The sequence below is a fragment of the Chiloscyllium punctatum genome, chromosome 12 (assembly GCF_047496795.1).
Source record: "Chiloscyllium punctatum isolate Juve2018m chromosome 12, sChiPun1.3, whole genome shotgun sequence".
Taxonomy (NCBI): Eukaryota; Metazoa; Chordata; class Chondrichthyes; order Orectolobiformes; family Hemiscylliidae; genus Chiloscyllium; species Chiloscyllium punctatum.
This window is the reverse complement of record NC_092750.1, coordinates 43,871,498-43,890,550: the sequence shown is the minus strand read 5'-3', so window position 1 is coordinate 43,890,550 and position 19,053 is coordinate 43,871,498. Positions and strand designations below refer to the sequence as shown.

At 39.2% G+C, this 19,053-nt stretch overlaps 1 protein-coding gene across 8 annotated transcripts in view; it reads left to right on the top strand.

Moving 5' to 3' along the window:
* magi1b (membrane associated guanylate kinase, WW and PDZ domain containing 1b) overlaps window positions 1-19,053 on the top strand; it is a 452,840-nt gene that overhangs the window by 345,054 nt on the left and 88,733 nt on the right. For all 8 annotated transcript variants that reach the window (XM_072582487.1, XM_072582486.1, XM_072582485.1 and 5 more), the window contains one exon: window positions 12,600-12,803. In XM_072582487.1, coding sequence (XP_072438588.1) covers window positions 12,600-12,803 — 204 coding nt within the window. The remainder of the gene's footprint in view (window positions 1-12,599; window positions 12,804-19,053) is intronic.

Here is a 19,053-nt window from a genome sequence, read left to right as displayed (position 1 = left end):
ACATCTCCGAGACACCCGCACCAATCAACCAAACCACCCCGTGGCCCAACATTTCAACTCCCCCTCCCACTCTGCCGAGGACATGGAGGTCCTGGGCCTCCTTCACTGCCGCTCCCTCACCACCAGACGCCTGAAGGAAGAACGCCTCATCTTCCGCCTTGGAACACTTCAACCCCAGGGCATCAATGTGGACTTCAACAGCTTCCTCATTTCCCCTTCCCCCACCTCATTCTAGTTTCAAACTTCCAACTCAGTAACTGTCTCCTTGACTTGTCCGGACTTGTCCGACCTGCCTATCTTCTTTTCCACCTATCCACTCCACCCTCTCCTCCTTGACCTATCACCTTCATCTCCTCCCCCACTCACCCTCTGTACTCTATGCTACTCTCTCCCCACCCCCACCCTCCTCTAGCTTATCTCTCCATGCTTCAGGCTCACTGCCTTTATTCCTGATGAAGGGCTTTTGCCCGAAACGTCGATTTCGCTGCTCGTTGGATGCTGCCTGAACTGCTGTGCTCTTCCAGCACCACTAATCCAGTATTTGATTTTCAGCATCTGCAGTCATTGTTTTTACCTCAATTAGCCAAATGCCTACTCCTGTTCCTATTTCTTATGGTCTTACGAAGGCCAAAAAATCATTTGCCTTCCTAATGATTTCTGCACTTGCCTGTCTACCTTCATCACCATTTAATTTGTACTCTTTGGATTTTCACACCAAAGTGTATAACTTCACTTTTAGTCATATTATACTGCATCTTCCATGTGTTTGCTCACCTACTCAATCTGCCGAAATCACCTTAAAGCCTGATTGCATCCTCCTCACAATCCCACCCAGTTTCATGTCAGCAAACTCAGAAATGTTGCATTTATTATTTCCCCCCTCATCTACGATTAACTGGGGCCCAAACACTGAGCCTTATGGTATCTACTAGTTACTGCCTGCTACTTGGCAAAAGACCATTTATTCCCACTCTCTGCTGTCAACCAGTTCTTGAACCATGCTAGTACGTTATTCCCCGTTCCATGTGTTATAACTTTGCCCACTAACCTTTTATGATGGACTTTATCAAAAACCTTCTTAAAATCCAATGCACCACTTGCACAAGTTTTCCCTTATTTAATCTACCAGATGCATTCTCAGAAGCCGCCAACAGATTTGCTAAGCATGATTTCCCTTTCATAAACTTATGCTGCCGTTGTCCAATCCCAAATGTTCTGATATCATACCTTTTATAAAAGACTCAATTATTTTGCTCACTACAGATGTTCAGCTATCTGATCTGTAATTCTCTTTTTTCTCCGCCCCTTTTTAAATCGTATGCTTGCATTTGAAGCTTTAGAAATCTTTTCAGTGTGATGGAAGCAGTTCATTAATGGTTGTATTTTTTCACCTTTCCAACTGCAAAGCATTAATCGGGCAGGGAAAATCCTCAAGGCAGAGCTGCGTAATTATAACATTGACTTTACACCGTGGCTGAGGTGTGCACTCAGTAGAGTTCCCTCTTGGTGCTTGCTGTGCCTGCATGGTGTCTTTCTGTGCTCCTTGTTTGAGTGCACGAAGATGTTGCTGAAAATCAATATTTTAAAGTTTCATACTTTGCAAAAAAAAAAATTCATTTCTCTTTTTGCTACCAAAGTGAACACCTTTTTGAAATTCAAGTAGACTACATTACTGACGCCTCTTTATCCAACTGGCTATATCATAAAATATACTCTAATAAATCTGTTAAGCATCACTTTCCATTTGTAAAAGCATATTGTGTATGCTATGATTTCTTATGTGTGATGCTAAGACTTTGTTAAAAATACATTCCAGTATTTTCCTGATAATTCATATCATGACATTTGATCTTCGTTTCCTGTCTTCTCTCTTTCTTCTTTCTTGAATAGTAGTGGTATGTTTGGTATCTTTCAATATTTGGACCACTCTAGAATTCAGGAAATTTTTGAAAGTCAATATATCCGCTACTCCCGTAAGTAGGAGAATGCTGGTTTGTAGGCTATTAGGCCCTGTTTTTTTTTTATTTCAGTAATAACTTTGCTGATATCTGTTGGTTTGGTTCCTTATTCTTAGCCCATAGACACCTTACATTTCTGGTCTGCAATTTGTATTTTGCAATATTAGTTAAATGGTTCTGCTATTTATTTATTCCCAGTGATGAATGTTCAAGACTCTACCTCCAAGACCACTATTTACTTCAGTTATTGTCCTTCTGCTATACTTGTAAAAGCTCTTCCCATCTGTTTTTATATTCCTGGCTAGTTTACACTCATTCTTGATTTTCTCATTTTAATCGATCTTTTAATTATTTGTTAGTCTGTAAAATGTTCTTCATTCCTCAAACTTTCTACTGTTCTTTATGACATTGTAAGTCTCTTCATTTAATCTAATACTAAACTTAACTTCCCTAGTCAGCCATGGATGGATTTTCAAAGTATTTTTAAATGGATTGCATTTTGATTAAGATTATAAATAATTTATTATAAGATTTCCTACCATTTATTTCCAATCATTTCCTTTAATCTGTCAACACATTTAGGGTTCTCCCATGTAATGATGTCATCAGCTTTATGTTTGTTTGCGATTTTTTTATTTTGGGCATGAATATTTCACACTTTGACTTGACTTATAATTAAGTTGTATATGATCACTTTTTCCCATATATTCTTTTTTTTTTGTGATTACTTATTAATCTTGTCTTATTTTGCAATGCTAGACACACAAGCCTTTGTCCCTTGTCTGTTACATTTAATATCACTCGAAGAGACTTTGTTAATTGTTCTCGGAGTTAATTTTCCAAGCTGCCTTTGACAATTTGATCGGTCCAGTTTATATAAAAATTAAAATTCCCATGACCATTATTTACCTTTATTACAAGTTAAACTTATACATTGCCTAATGTTCTGTCCAATTGTATAACTACCATTCATGGGTTTATAAGTTTGCTTCTATTACAATTTTCAGACTTGCTATTTTTAAGCTTCATACTGATCTCCTGAGCCAAGATACTTTCTTACTGCTGTCCTTGCCACCTTTTATTCTGAGCGTTACTCTTCCTTTTCCATTCTGCCTATCTTTTTGAAATGTTAGGTATGCTGGAATACTAATTTCCAATCTTTACCTCTGGCAGCCATATCTCTGGAATGATGATAGAATCAAACCCATTTATGTCTATTTTGTTGCTGGTTTGTTTATCTTGTTCCAAAGACTTCATTTGTTTCAATAAAAAGCCTTTGATTTTTTTTTTGAACTACTGTTCTTCAGTTGAATTTTGTTCACTGATGCATTTATGATTAAATTTTTTTGTTGCTTGTCTTATCTAAGGCAATGCATTGCTCTATTACTTTGACTTTCCTTTTTACATTTCTAAATTTCTCTTCACCTGCACCTTGTCTGTCCCCCCTTTTGGTTTAAATACTTATCCATAACCACAATTATATGATTGACCAGGATGTTGATCCCAGCCTGCTTTATATGGAGTGCATCCTAAAGAAACGTCCTCTTTCCCCAGTGCTGATTCGATTCCTTACAGTGTGGAAACAGGCCCTTTGGCCCAACAAGTCCACACCAACCCTCCGAAGAGCAACCCACCCAAACCCATTTCCCTCTGGCTAATGCATCTAACCTATGAGCAGTTTAGCATGGCCAATTCACCTAACCTGCACATCTTTGGATTGTGGGAGGAAGCCAGAGCACTCGGAGGAAACCCACGCAGACACAGGGAGAATGTGCAAACTCTACACAGACGGTCGCCCGAGTCTGGAATTGAACCTGGGAGCCTGGTGCTGTGAGGCAGTAGTGCTAACCACTAAGCCACCGTCCTGCCCCACTGTGCTGTTATTTGTTTTCCAGGAATTGGAATCCTTTCTTCTCCTAACTTTCTTTAACCCACACATTTAATTCTGTCATGAAATTGATCCTAGGCCAATTTGTGTGGCTCTTAAATAGTTATCCAAAGATTATTATACCAGAGATCCTGCTAATCAATTTAAAATCCAGTTTGTTAAACTCTGTCCTTTAGTTTGTTTTTCTTTCTATATTGTTGATTTCTACATGGTGCATTACAGATTGATATTTCCTTTACAGAATCTTCAGAACATCTGTTTCAGCTGCAGAGAACAGAATGAATTGCCCCAAATGGTGCCATCCTCTACTGCTGTATTTATTTTTGTTACCCAACACCCCAATTGAATACCCTTCAAAACCACATTGCAGTGGCCAGTTTACTCATCCTGCCTGCAGTCTTTTTTCTTATCCACACAGCCAGCTGGAACCTAGTATCAATTGGATAAAGACAATAACTGAGGTTTTCCTTAACTGTGTCCTAGTTTGGAATACCTGCCTGACTCGTAGTTGCACTGTCCTGCCTCTGACCATTGGTTTCCCCTAAATTATCTCTTAAACTGGGGGGTGGCATTGCTGCCTGTCAGATCAAAGTGTCCAGGTAATTATTCCCCCTCACAATGCCTGCAGCAACAACTCCAGTCTGATATTTTGATTCAAATGTCCTTGAATTGCAGGCATGTATTGCAGATGTGGTTATCATGCTAGTTATGAAATGACCCTCACGGAAATCTGCCCTGGCTTGGCTTACATGTGACTCCAGACCCGTAGCATGGTGTCTGACCTCCTTCTGAAGTGGCTCAGAAAATACTTGTTTTGAGGCAGACTGGGGATGGACAATGTCCTGGCCTTGCTACTGATGCCCACATTCCAGGAAAAAGGAAAAATTCTAATTCAAGAACACTTATATTGATATTAAGGAGGACATTCCAGGCTTTTGATCCAATAACAGTGAAGTAACAACACTATAGCTCCAAATCCGAATTGTTTACAGTTTTAAAAAGGAGATTGTTGGTGATTGTCCAGAAACTCTTACCTACTACACCACTTACTCTGTCTTGTTTATCTAAATGGTTTGTTTGTTTAATTGGCAAAATCCTTGTTTAGTTGATTACTTTAGTTTTATGAATGAACTCACTTATCTAGTTTATTAATTTAATAAAGTTAAAGTAAGTAACACATTCTTAAATCTAGCTTATGAGCAAAAATGAACCAACAGTGTTCACCAAATAATCATGTACATGCTGCCCTGTGACTTTCATCCTTCATTTTTATTTGTCAACTTGAGTTTCTTTCCAGTGATGATCTGGGTTCTACTGCTGACATTCTGTATATATATTCTTCTGTGATGCTCTGGACATCGCTGTTCTATGGTTGGGTTGACGAGACATTCTATCTTTCTTCCCTATAGGAGAGTAAAATTGCAGCAAGCTCACTTCTGCACAGATTTCTCCTTGTGGGACCTTGTGGGAGGCAAACTGATCAGTTGACAAACAACCTTCATTTTAATTTGGGAAGTCATCACCGATGTAAAAAGTTACATAGCTTTTTTCATTTTCAAATATGTCATACTGTTTTCCTCCTCTATTTTTAGTTCTTTTTTGTTCCTGTAGAGGCACATTTAAGGTAGTCTAATTTTCATGGGTATTGGTTTGACAACCCAAAATATGTAGGAAAACGCAAATATTCCATATCAGTAACTTCGCAGCTTCTGTGTTTTGTTGATCTGTCATTATTATTTTCTACACTCCTTATTTTACCTTCCATGAGGTATTTTTTGCATTAACTAACAAATGTGGACATTATACAAATGGTTATTAAGTAAAAAGAGGCTGAACAGACTGGGGCTGTTTTCCTTGGAGCATCGGAGGTTAAGGGGTGACCTTATAGAGGTTTACAAAAGAATGAGGGGCATGGATAGGATAAATAGACAAAGTCTTTTCCCTGGGGTCAGGGAGTCCAGAACTAGAGGGCATAGGTTTAGGGTGAGAGGGGAAAGATATAAAAGAGACCTAAGGGGCAACTTTTTCACACAGAGGGTGGTACGTGTATGGAATGAGCTGCCAGAGGAAGTGGTGGAGGCTGGTACAATTGCAACATTTAAGAGGCATTTGGATGGGTATATGAATAGGAAGGGTTTGGAGGGATACGGGCTGGGTGCTGGCAGGTGGGACTAGATTAGGTTGGGATATCTGGTCGGAATGGACGGGTTGGACCGAAGGGTCTATTTCCATGCTGTACATCTCTATGACTCTAAGAAGAAATTGGAACTTACTACAAAACAAAGTGGATGCTTGTTCTCCCAGGTACCATCCCTTTTGGAGCCATAACTGTGATCCTTGTGTCTGAATGTTTTAACTAACGACTCATTCCAGCAGTTCCAAAAAGAGCCATTTGGTCAGTTTAGAGCACTGATCAGGTAATTGGGCCTCTGAGACATTTGAAACAATAGGTACCAACTCATAGTTAAGAAAACAGAGTTTTATATAACAATTGCCAGTCTATTTTGTGGTCCAGAATCTACCCGGGGCATCAAACAGGACCATTGGCCATCATTGTGGATCCTACCACAGTTGCAGCAAGGATAAACTGTGATGGATCACAATGTACAATAGCTGTCCAAATTTCTGAATAATCCACCTTGCCACACCTCTGCACAAAACATAGCCTCTATCTCCTGGCAAACCATACGATGGCAACTGGCCTCCACCACCAATTCCACAGGGCTTAAAGGATTGGGTTCATGCAGTCCGGAGGTTTAATAGAAAATACACATCTATTTAATTTTTTTTGTATTTATCAGATGGTGTTGGTGCCTCAGCCATAATGTATTGTTCATCCCTAATTACCCAGAGGGCAATTAAAAATCACACACATTGCTGTGGGTCTGAAATCATATGTAGACCAGACCAGGACAGTAGTTCCCTTCCCTAAAGGACATTAGTGAACTAGGTCAGTTTTTCCAAAAATCGGCAACAGTTTCATGGTCATTTTTTGACTCTTAATTCTAGATTTGTTTTAATTCAATTTAAATTCCCCAATCTGCCATGGTGGAATTTGAAGCTGCATCCCCAGAACATTACTTAGGTCTCTGGATTAATAGTCCAGTAATAGTCCGGCTGTGCTTTTCCAGCACCACACTCTTCGACTCTGGATTAATAGTCCAGTTATAATACCATGAGGCCATCACCTCCTCCCCTCAGAGTCCAAGCTCAATTGCTTGTTCAGTTTCACTTTGGGTACAAACAGTTCTCATTTTTGAATTAATGCAAAGTTGATTATTCTGAGGCACTTCATCAAAGCACCTGAATGTTATCTCATGAGGTCTGCCAAGTGATTGATCCTCTCCTTTGAATAGATTTGACCCTGCCACAACAGTGACTATGGTTATGACTGTGATCTTGTACTACTTCATATTCCTATAGAAAACCCAAAAAGCACTGGCTGAGACCTGATAGCACATGCCTTGCCATGATGGTTAAGTTTAAAATTAAGATTAACAGGTTCCGGATTCACAGAACCACAGAGGCAGTCTCCATTTCCAGACAATCCTTCAGGTGGGAGCACAAATGGGTTTTCCCATCCCTTCCAGCTTTTCAGGAGATTTCCCTCCTCATTCCAAATCATTCGACTTATTGAGGAGTCAGTTTTCTTTTGTTCTTTCCAGGCATCTAATCAGCCACTCTTACTGTGTTTGAGTATGGCACAGGAACCCTCTTCATTTGGTTAATGTAGACAGCGTTGTGTTTTATCTTTCATAAAACAATCAAGGTGACTAAAAAAGGATTTTGCAGATTTATAAAATAATTTGTGCAAATTGGTTAGAAAAAAGAAGTTTTGACTGTTCATAATGTTAATGTGGGAAATGTGTTACCTTAAACAAAAGCCCTTATAGTCTCAGTCCAGAGAGATAAGCGCAAGTGAGGGAAGAACTTAAGTTCATAACTGAATCATAACAGCTCAAGCTCGATTGTGTCGGAACTGAGTAGCTCAGAAAGATTTTATGTTGATTATGTCACAATCAACATACATGAGATTGAATCCGATTATGAGACCAGTTGACTGCATTGAATAAATTGGATGTGCAGTTTGTCCCTAAAATCAGTTTGCTAAAAGAATATTGGCAAGCTCTGTTGACTCACAGGACAAAAGAAATATTGGCTTTTGTGACACCGGATGGATTTTATCAATGCACAGTGAAGCCATTTAGAATGAAAAATAATACAGGTTCAATGATTAGCCAAAAAAGTCATTGAGGGATGATTTAACTGTCCCTTACATCAATTTCATTGTTTTTAGCCAAATCTGAAAAGAATATTTCCATCAGTCGATGGAACTCATTGATGACAAAAAGCCCATTTGTTTATAAATCTGGCTAAAATGGAATTTGCTGAGGCAAAAGTGACTGATTTTGGGCAACAATGTGGGACAAGACGAAGTAGCACCGAGTGAAATGAAAATGTCTTGGATTTCCTCATGCAGAGGACAAAATGTGAAATGTTGTTATAATGGCATGAGTGGATTTTATCACGAGTTTGTTCTGAACTTCACTGTTCTAGCTCCCTTAAACAAACTTGTTGAAAAAGGCAGAAAACATGACTACCAAAGGGTGTCAGAGTGCTTTTAAAAGCTAAAATTGCATCAGTTCTAGCCACGCCGAATTATATGAAACCATTCAAAGTAGCTATTGAGCCTTTGGGGTCTGTTTGACTGCAAGATGATGAGATGGGGTTGTACAACCTGTCAGTTATTTTAAAAAAAAACTGTCCACATGTCAGAAAAAATATTCCACAGCCGAAAAGATGACATTGAATCTTTTGCTGATTCTACCAATATTTTGAAATATGTATCAGAAACAGCATGAGAGAAACTGGTATAGGTGGTATGGACCACAATCGTTTGATTTACTTGGAAAAAATGTGGGACAAGAACTTATGAATGCTTTGGTCGAGTTTAATTGTCCAACAGTATAATGTGAAATCATTCATGACCCTGCGGGAAAAAACATATTTTGGCAGATACTTTATCAAGAACACATTTGAAGGACATTGAAATATGTGGTGCCCATGAATAATGTAAAATATGTGTGCTGTGTCACTCATTGTATATTTAGTGTCAGTAAGTTACTACTGTAACTAATGAGTAATGAACGTGAAGAAACATTACCACTTTTCTTTGGGAGGAGTTGTGACCTAAGATATGTGACTTATCTATATTTTAGAATCATTTATTTTAGCATTTGGATTTGAGCTTGTGGCATCTGGGTTTTGGTGTGTACGTTGGAAGTGGCTTAATGATTAACTTGTAAGTATTTCTGTGGCAATGGTGATTCCTTTCAGAACACCATTTTGGTGAGAGATTGCATAGGGTAATAAGGTTTTGTATACATTGTGAGCTAACAAAGTAAACAGTATAAAGCATTGAACTTCCAGATAAGAGATTCTGGAGTTTGTCTTTGGGCATAAGGAATTATCCATAACTTGGAAGAAAGCTTTTTAATTTCAGTTTGGGCCATTTCATAGATGTCTTCACTGTTCTTGAGAAAGGGAGGTAATTTAGGTCTGTTAAGAAAGAGGAAACCTTGATGTTTAACGGTTCCTGACCAGAAGTATTCGGTTAAATCCTGAAGGAGTTATTAGAAGCTGCGAAAGTCTCAGCTAATTTATATGACAAATCAAGAAAGAGGCTATCAGATGATCATAATCTGGGATTGAAGCCACAGCCAAATCAAACCTTATGTGGAATAGAGAAGGGAGTTTCTCTCTGATCTTTGAGTAGTGTAATGGGATGCTGTTGACATTAATGGGATTGTATTTTTTAGTGTGTGTTTCAATAGGAGAAAGTGAGGACTGTAGGTGCTGGAGATCAGAGCTGAAAATGTGTTGCTGGAAAAGCACAGCAGGTCAGGCAGCATCCAAGGAACAGGAGAATCGACGTTTCGGGCATGAGCCCTTCAGGAATCTTGAAGAAGGGCTTATGCCCGAAACATCGATTCTCCTGCTCCTTAGATGCTGCCTGACCTGCTGTGCCTTTCCAGCAACACATTTTCAGTATTGTATATAAATAGTTTGGGTTATTCAATTTTATCTTTTTGCACATTAAACTTTTTTTATTTTTAAACTGAATATGCAGCATTGCATGTTAAAGACTACCTCATTAAAATAAAGCAAAACAAAATATGACTTACCATGTCAGATTTCACTCTGGAATCTGAATTCGCCAATGATAACATCATTGTAACATAAGCCACTATTTCCAGCATTGAATTTCATGTTACTCAATTCTGCTGCAATGGATGCTTCTATTACCAATAGACAAATGGCTTTGGCATTTGAACTATGATATTTCTTGAACTTACTGATGCCCATTACCATCTGCAGTGAAATTAATTCATTTGAGAGCCTCTGTTTGATACCACTGGCCTGTCACAGTGCTGTCTTTTCACAGCTGTCCTTCCCAGTTTGTTCTGGCTGTGGAATCTTTGTTAAGTGCCCAATTCAAGGCCAGTGATTCCAAGAGCTATTTGTATCAGCACAGCACATGAGCTTTACTGGAACCTCAGGAGAGGAAGTGAAAATTTAATTGGATGCAACTCGTGGGCAATATACAATGAATAATGTTCACCCCTTACTATTTAACAATAAATTGACAGCTACATGCTATAGAAGCCACCCAACTTTTTCCCCATTGATCTTCTCTGCACGTTTACTGCCAAGCAGTGAGCCAAGTTTGAATGTTGCCCACAATATGTCCATTGTTTTAAAACTGTAGAGCACTTACAATTATCATTAATTTGATAGTGAATATTCAGAATGATTCAGGGTATGATAGATCTACATAGAAAACATTCAAAGTTAAGCATTGGTGACATCACATCTGGAGTTTAGCATTGAAGAGATTTGTTGCTGATGTGCAGTAACAATTACAATTGGTGTCTAATTTGGGAGCTACAAAACTCATTCTCTGGTGTGCAAGACATTCTGTTGAATTTTTGTTTCCATCCAAAACCATCTGCCTGTATTCAGTGCAATTACAGTTTTTTTTTTCAATTAGGGGTCTGAATACTTTCCTTGATATTTGTAGAATAAGTTATGTTGAACACTTTCCACACTTTGCCATATTAGGTGTGAGGTCAGTTTTGAATGAAAACAAAACCTTCCAGTTTTTGTTGTAGAAACTCAGTTTGAAAATGTCTGTGATTTTCTCACAAACAAGTTCTGCAATGCTTGCTGCTGCTACATGCTGATATATTCAAGTCCAGACTGGTAAATAAATTCCTTTTTGTTTTGACTCCTGAGGTTGCTTATCTCAGATTCAGTTTTTAAAATGATGTTAATTATCAATTCACTGTGTACTTGACCAGGTAAAGTTCAGGATAAAGCTATAGGTAAAGCTATATGAAGAAATATGCCAGCTAGATGTCTTGGGTTACGAAAATATGATTTAATTTTATTGCTAAACTCACACAAGTAAAATATAAAACTTATGAAAAAGGTAGAACTAGTCCAAAATTTTGTGACATACATGTATACAGATAGAGGCACACAAGCCTCTGTATGTAAAGACAGAACAAGTTATAGGTTGAGAAGGGGGGTTGCGAAAGTTATAATTTCTATAAGAGGAAAAGAAAAGGCACTCCTTCAGTGTGCCTGAAATTCTCATGCCTTTTAAGCTGATGCCAGTCTGTTTTAAATTGTAATCTGTCCTTTTCCAGAATGGGTTCGATGGTACTTGACATTTCTTTTTATTTTTAGATGTCTATCTCTGTAATGTATTCCAAAATATAACAGTGGTATGGTGTGAGCCTTCAGATAAAAAGCTTATAAAAGAGCTGTTATTATTGTTCTATACTGCAGAATATCTGAATGATTCTAACCGCCGTAACAAAAACACAAATTTACCATAGCCTTTCAAAAAGGAGTTGTTGACATGTGATAACTGGCTATTGACACAAAGTAGGCACTGTCCTTGTTAATAAAGAGTTTTGATCTCTCATGGTCAAAGATGTCTAAATGCCATTGAAACAGCTAGGTCAGGTTGTCAGCCCCCTCTTGCATGGTGAGTTTCAGTAGATCTCCTTTCTTCTTGGTAGTTCCTGCAGTCAAGATGTCTGGTGGTTTGTTGTTTATAGATTTAGCAAAAAGTTCCATTAACCACAAACATTAAGTTCTGTAGAGGAAGTGCCCAGAAAGTCTCCTGTTAAACCACTTCAAAATTTTCAGGAAAATTAGTTACTTGGATAGATCACGTGACTTCAGCCATTTTAAGACAATCCTCTTGCTCATTTACAGTTTTCTTTCAAACAAAAGTCTGAAGATGGTCAATATAAATCAACTTTGTGGCAAGCTCTAAAATGGCTCCTTGGCTTGGCAGCAAATGTAAACTGCTGTCAGGAAAGAGGAAGTTTATTTGCACAGATTGCTAGATCTTTGTAGGCTCTTACTTCAAGGTTAATTTTGAGTACCATCATTTCATCACTATCCAATCAATAGTACTCTGTGAATAAATGAAGTGTAAGTTTTTTTTTGTAGAAACCAGAGAGAAAAAAACAGATGTTAAATAAGTGAGCAGCAAAGCAAATGGATGTGCACCACCATCAATATCTATGTGGACAAAGTTGGTGTCCCTTTGATTAAAAGAAGGAAAGAATAACTATTTCAACACTATTCAGAGTGTTTAAAAAAAAGCAAGTTCAGCTCTTAACAAATGTTTTCTATTTTTGAATTTAGCATGTAAATTTGTTCTTGTTGCCTAGGTAACTATTATGGAACACCTAAACCTCCAAGCCAGCCACTCAGTGGGGAAGTAATTACCAGTGATTCTTTGCGAGGTCCTCAGGCTGGCACAAAGCTGACTCCAAAACGAAGCAAATCATACAATGATATGCAAAACGCTGGAATAGAGCAGCCGGAAAATGAAGATGATGAGGAAAACCCTGAAATGAATAGCAGTTTTACAGGTAAACTGTCAGCTATCAGGTTATCTCAGCATCAAATAAAAAAGATTACAAACATAATTCAACATGTAAAAGCTTACTTCACATATTTAGAACAAGATGGAATGAAGAAATAAATTTATGATTTGCTAAAACATTATGTCTTAGCAAGCTCTACATTATGTAGAACTAACCTTATGCTGTGTTTTAGAATAGGAAAAACAGTGTACAGTTGTCAGATTGGTATTTTTGTTACTGCTCAAGCTATCTTCCTGATTAGCAGTTGTACCATTACCTCTTTAGTTTTCATTAGATTCTGTCCTTGATCCCTCATCAATAGGCTATCTCTTGGTAAAAATCATCTGTAGGCATAGGGTCAGCCTTCTAATGGTAATACCCTGCTCCACCACTGTCCCTATGCTGTCGGATTGTTTGCTTGACACCCCATTTGATACGAATCACAATTTTCTGTAACTAAGAATTGACACATCCCAAAAGGCTTTTTATTTTTGGCCCCTGTCACAACTCTACACCATTTCCATTGGTTTCACCCCTTCCCTGTGAAGTAATTCAGGCTCGATCAGACTGCTGACAACCTTGATAGCCCCTTCACACCTCAGCTGAATGCCTGATCCTACTTTCTCTCCATTATACCAACCGCATAATTTTACTTTAGTTAATCATCACCTCTGCCATTGCTTCATCTCATTCAGTGTTGAAGTTCTTTCATCATCTTGTGCTTCAATATGCCTTTGCCCTCCTGTCCATCTTTCAACTTCTGTGAAATATCTTTCTTCCAAAACTCCACTATCTTAATCTGATCCCACACCAAGTCCCAAGGACATATCTCTCTAGAGCCTGTTCCCACCAGCATCTCAAATTTCAAATGCTCATATTTATTTATTGTATCGCCAACTTGCTACAGCCTTCTCCAGCCTTAACCCCCTAACCCCATGAACTTCCATTCCACAAAGTTCTTGTGCACCTCCTCTCCTTTCACTACACACTTGGTGACTTTAACTTCAGTCACTTATGCCCCATAGTCTGAAATTCCCAATTTAAACCCTACCACTTCATCATATCTCTCTCCCATCCTTTAAGACCCTCCTTAAAAGCCATGAGACATAGGAGCAGTAGTCGGCCAATTAAATCTGCTCCACATCCAGCGACATCATGGTTGATGTTATAATCCTCAACTCCACTTGCCTGCTTTTTACCCCATAATCCTTAATTCCCTTACAGTTAAAAATCTGTCTGTATCAGTCTTGAATATTGTTATCAACCCTGTCTCCACAGCCCGCAACAATGAAGAATTCTACAGATTCACTATCCTCTGAGAGAATAAATTTTTCCTCATCTCTGCCTTAAATAGGGAACACTTTATTCTGAGGTTATGCCCTCTGATCCTAGATTCTTGCACAAGAGGAAACAACATTTCCACATCTACCCTGTCCTGTCCTCTAAGAATTTTATGTTTCAATGGCTAGGGCAATAAAATGCACCTCTCCTTCTAAAAATCCAATGTGTACAAGCCCAACATATTCAAACTCTCAGAATAAGAGCATCAATTAAATGAGCCTTTTCTGGACTGCTTGTGTTAATATTCAGCTTTGTGTATTCTCAAATGCACCAAAACAAGCTTGATGATGAGAATTCTTGACATGAAAGTCCGAGCAGGTACTTCCTGGCACTGCCCAACCTTTTGTGAGGAAGGGAAACCTGCAATGTTTGCCTGGTTCTCTGTCATCCTGTTGCCATGCTTCTGTCCTGAAGACCAATGGCTAGGGCAATAAACTGCACCTCTCCATCAGACTTTGAGGGGACTGGACATGGCTCCCTATGGCAGCCACCAACCTGCTTGTGGAAGCAACCAAATGGTCACATGACTGGCTGCACTCCTGAATTCTCTGAGCCATGAGGACTGTTGCCTCCTACATCCCTGTGTATGTGGGTGAAGTCCCTGTTGCTGACATCACGGTGTCATCTCCTGCCTGAGCTGAGCAGATGTCTAATCTTCCGCAGTTCTCAGAGCCAAAGACCTGGAATATTTCTTCTGAGGCCAGCTATGGAGCTATTGCAGTGGGGTGCTCCCAAACTTTCTAATGCTCATTTACCTACCAAGTTGGGGTCAGTATCTGAGCATTAAGAAAGTGCATGGAGGCAATCCTGCTGATGCTTCCTCCAAGGCCTTGGTACTTTTGTCCTCTGAGATCAATGAGGTGGCCTTGAGTGGGGTCAGATGTTTCTCTGCAGAGGTCATGGACATCTGCTAGAACCTGAAGACAAAAGAGAGAGTGGTTATACATGGTTGCCAGTGATTTTTTTTTTCATTTTCTCTCCCGCTTTTATCTGTTGATTTTTGGAATGTTGATAGTGTTTTCTCCCTTGATGACTAATGCAAAGTATTTCTTCAAATCCTTTGCCATTTCCTGGTTCCCCATTAACATTTCCCCAGATTTTATCTCTAAGGGACTTAAATTGACTTCAGCTTCATTCTTCATCTTCGTATGTTTAAAGAAACTCTTTCTGTCCGATTTAATATTACTTCCTAATTTAACTTCAAAATCTTATTCTCCTTTTTTTTTGTAATCTTTGTTATTTTATATCTTTTGCAATACTTGATTTACCACTATTTTTTGCCAGAGGGGTACTAATACCCTGGGTGGGAAATTTGCAAGTGCTGTTCAGGTGAATTTAAGCTAGCTCAGCAGGGGATGGGAACCTGTGATGTAGTTCCAGTACACAGGTGAATGAGAGTAGGACAGGATTTCATGGTCACAGGAGTGTGCTGGCAGACAGCAAGCTGATTTGAAACATGTCTACTTCAATGCCAGGAACATCCGGAATAAGGTAGGTGAGCTTGCAGCATGGATAAGTACCTGGGAGTTCGATGTTGTGGCCCTTCCTGAGACATGGATAGAAAAAGGTCAGGAATGGATGTTGCAGGGTTTAGATCTTGCATTAAGATCAGGGAAGGTGGTAAAAGAGAGAGAGGTGTGGCCTTGTTAGTCAAGGACCATATACCAGTGTCTGAAAGAACATTTGACAAGGACTCGTCGACTGAGGTATTATGGGCTGAGGTTAGAAATAGGAGAGGAGAGGTCACACTGCTGGTTTTTTTTATAAGCCTCCGCAGAGTTTCAGGGATGTGGAGGAGAGGATTAGCAAATCGATCCTGGGCAGGATTGAAAGGAGCAGGATGGTCACTCTGGGGACTTTAACTTCCCCAACATTGACTGGACTCTAGTATGTCATATGGATCACTTTTTGTCCAATGTGTGCAGGAGGATTTCCTGACACAGTATATCGAAGGGCTGACAAGAGGGAAGGCCACACTGGATCTGATGCTTGGTAATGAACCAGGCCAGGTTTTGGTTTAGTTGCAGGTGAGCACTTTGGAGAGAGTGACCATAATTTGGTTACGTTTAGTTGAGCAATAGAAAGGGATAGGTACAAGCCACAGGGCAAGAGTTATTGTTGGGAGAAGGGCAATTATAATGCAATTAGGCAAGCCTTAGGAAGCCTAGAATGGGGTAGCAAAATGCAGGGGATGGGGACAATCAAAATGTGGAGCTGGTTTAAGGAACAGATATTGCGTGTCTTTGATAGGTATGTCCTTGTCAGGCAAGGAGGAAGTGATAAAGTAAAGCAACAGTGGTTTACTAAAGAAATTGTATCTCTTGTTAAGTAGAAGAAGGAAGTTTATGTAATGTTGAGACGAGATGGTTCAGCTGAGGTGATGGAGAGTTACCGAGTAGCTAGAAAGGATTTTAAAGATAGAGTTAAGAAGAGCAAGGAGGGGACATAAGCAGTCTTTAGCAGGTGGAATAAAGGAGAATCCTAAAGCTTTTAATAGATACGTGAGGAGTAAAAGGATGACGAAGGTAGGAATAGGGCCTGTGAAAGACAGAAGTGGGAAGTTGTGTGTGGACCCTGTGGAGATCAGAGAGGTGCAAAGGAATATTTCTCATTTGTTCTCACTCGTGAAAAAGAGAATATTGTAGAGGAGAAAACTGAGATACGGGCTATTAGACTTGAAAGGATTGAGGCTAGTAAGGTGTGAAAGTAGATAAGTCCCTTGGACCGGATGGGATTTATCTGAGCATTCTCTGGGAGGCTAGGAAAGGGTTGGCGGAGCCTTTGGCCTTGATCTTTGAATCATCATTGCCCACAGGTTCAGTACCAGAGGGCTGGAGGATTGCAAATGTTGTGCACTTGTTCGAGAAGGACAGTAGAGTTAACCCAGATAACTATAAACGAGTGAGCCTTACGTCTGTTGTAGGAAAAGTTTTAGAAAGGATTATAAGAGATAGGATTTATAATAATCTAGCAAGCAACAATTTGATTGGAAATAGTCCACATGGATTCGTCAAGGGCTGGTCGTGTCTCACAAACCTCATTGAGATTTTTGAGAATGTGACCAAGCATGTGGATGAGGGTAGGACAGTTGATGTGGTGTAGATGACTTCAGTAAAGCCTTTGATAAGGTTCCACATGGTAGGCTACTGGAGAAAACGCGGAGATATAGGATTGAAGGTGATTTAGCAATTTGGATTAGAAACTGGCTGTCTATAAGAAGGCTCGAGTGATGATTGATGGAAAATATTCAGCCTGGAATCCGGTTACTCGCGTGCTACAAGGATCTGTTTTGGGACCGTAGCTGTTTGTCATTTTTATAAACAACTTAGACGCAGGCGTTAGTGGATGGGTTAGTAAGTTTGCAGGTGATACTAAAATCGGTGGAATGCTGGACAATGTGGAAGAATGTTGCAGGTTACAGGGAGACTTGGATAAATTGCACAATTGGGCTGAGAGGTGGCAAATGGAGTTCAATGCAGATAAATGTGAGATTATTCATTTTGGGAAGAATAACAGGAAGGCAGAGTACTTGGTAGTGTCGATATGCAGAGGGGTCTTGGAGTCCATGTACATAGATCCTTGAAAGTTGCCACCCAGGTTGACAGTGCTGTTAAGAAGGTGTATGGTGTGTTAGGTTTCATTGGTAGAGGGATTGAGTTCTGGAGCCATGATGTCATGCAGAGTCAGAATCATTTGTGACCTTTAAGCAGCAATTGATAGGTACATGGATAGGTGCTTAAGCTAGGACAAATGTTCGGCACAACATCGTGGGCCGAAGGGCCTGTTCTGTGCTGTATTGTTCTATGTTCTATGTTGGCTCTGTTCTCATTGAGAGAAGAAGGCTAAGAGGTGATTTAATAGAGACATACAGAATGATCAGAGGATTAGATAGGGTGGACAGTGAGAGTCTTTTTCCTAGGATGATGACATCTGCTTGTACGAGGGGGCATAGCTACAAATTGAGGGGTGATAGATTTAAGACAGATGCTAGAGACAGGTTCTTTACTCAGAGAATGGTAAGGGCGTAGAATGCCCTGCTTGCCAATGTTGTTAACTCAACCACATTAGGGACATTTAAACAGTCCTTGGATAAGCACATGGATGATGATGGGATAGTGTAGGGTGATGGGCTTAGATTAGTTCATAGGTCAGAACAACATTGAGGGCTGAAGGACTTGTTCTGCGCTGTATTGTTCTATGTTCTATGTTCTCAGAGAAGCCTATGTTCCTCAAGCAAGAAAACAAATAACAGATTTGTCAATCATTTACTTCATGCTAACTTTGGAATCCAACTGTTTGCAAAATGGTTACTATGTTTGTGTACATGACACTATGTTTTAAAGTTATTCACTGTAATATGAAGTGCTTTGAGATTTCGCTTGAAAGGTGATAAGCTGTTACATCAATACACATCTTTCAATAATATGTAAAGGCCACCTTCCCTGATTGTTTAACTTTTCAGAAACATTTTCAATTGTCAAGATTTTCAGTATGTTACAGAATCGTTTGGCACTAAAGCTGCTTTGCAGTACACCATGTGCTCTTTCAACAAAATAAAATAATCAATTGTATCTGTATGTACATCAGGAAATCCCCTGCCACTACTGCTAGCCAAATTAAAGAGTACATCAACAATTTTTTTTTGTGAATAAGATGAGAATTATGACTTTTTTAAATTGAAGGTGTTGCATATAATCTTTTATTTGAATCCCATGTTGTACATTTTGCTGTGAGAATTATTGTTCAAAATGATGGTTTAGGTATTTTTTATTGTTCAACTGTAGGGAGGATATTATCCACAGTGATATATGTTGTTTTGAACATTTTCTGTGATGTATTACTTATCATTAGAATTTACCATGAAATTGAATTTGGGGATGCAGATACTCTATTTATGGATCAATTTTAATGAAGG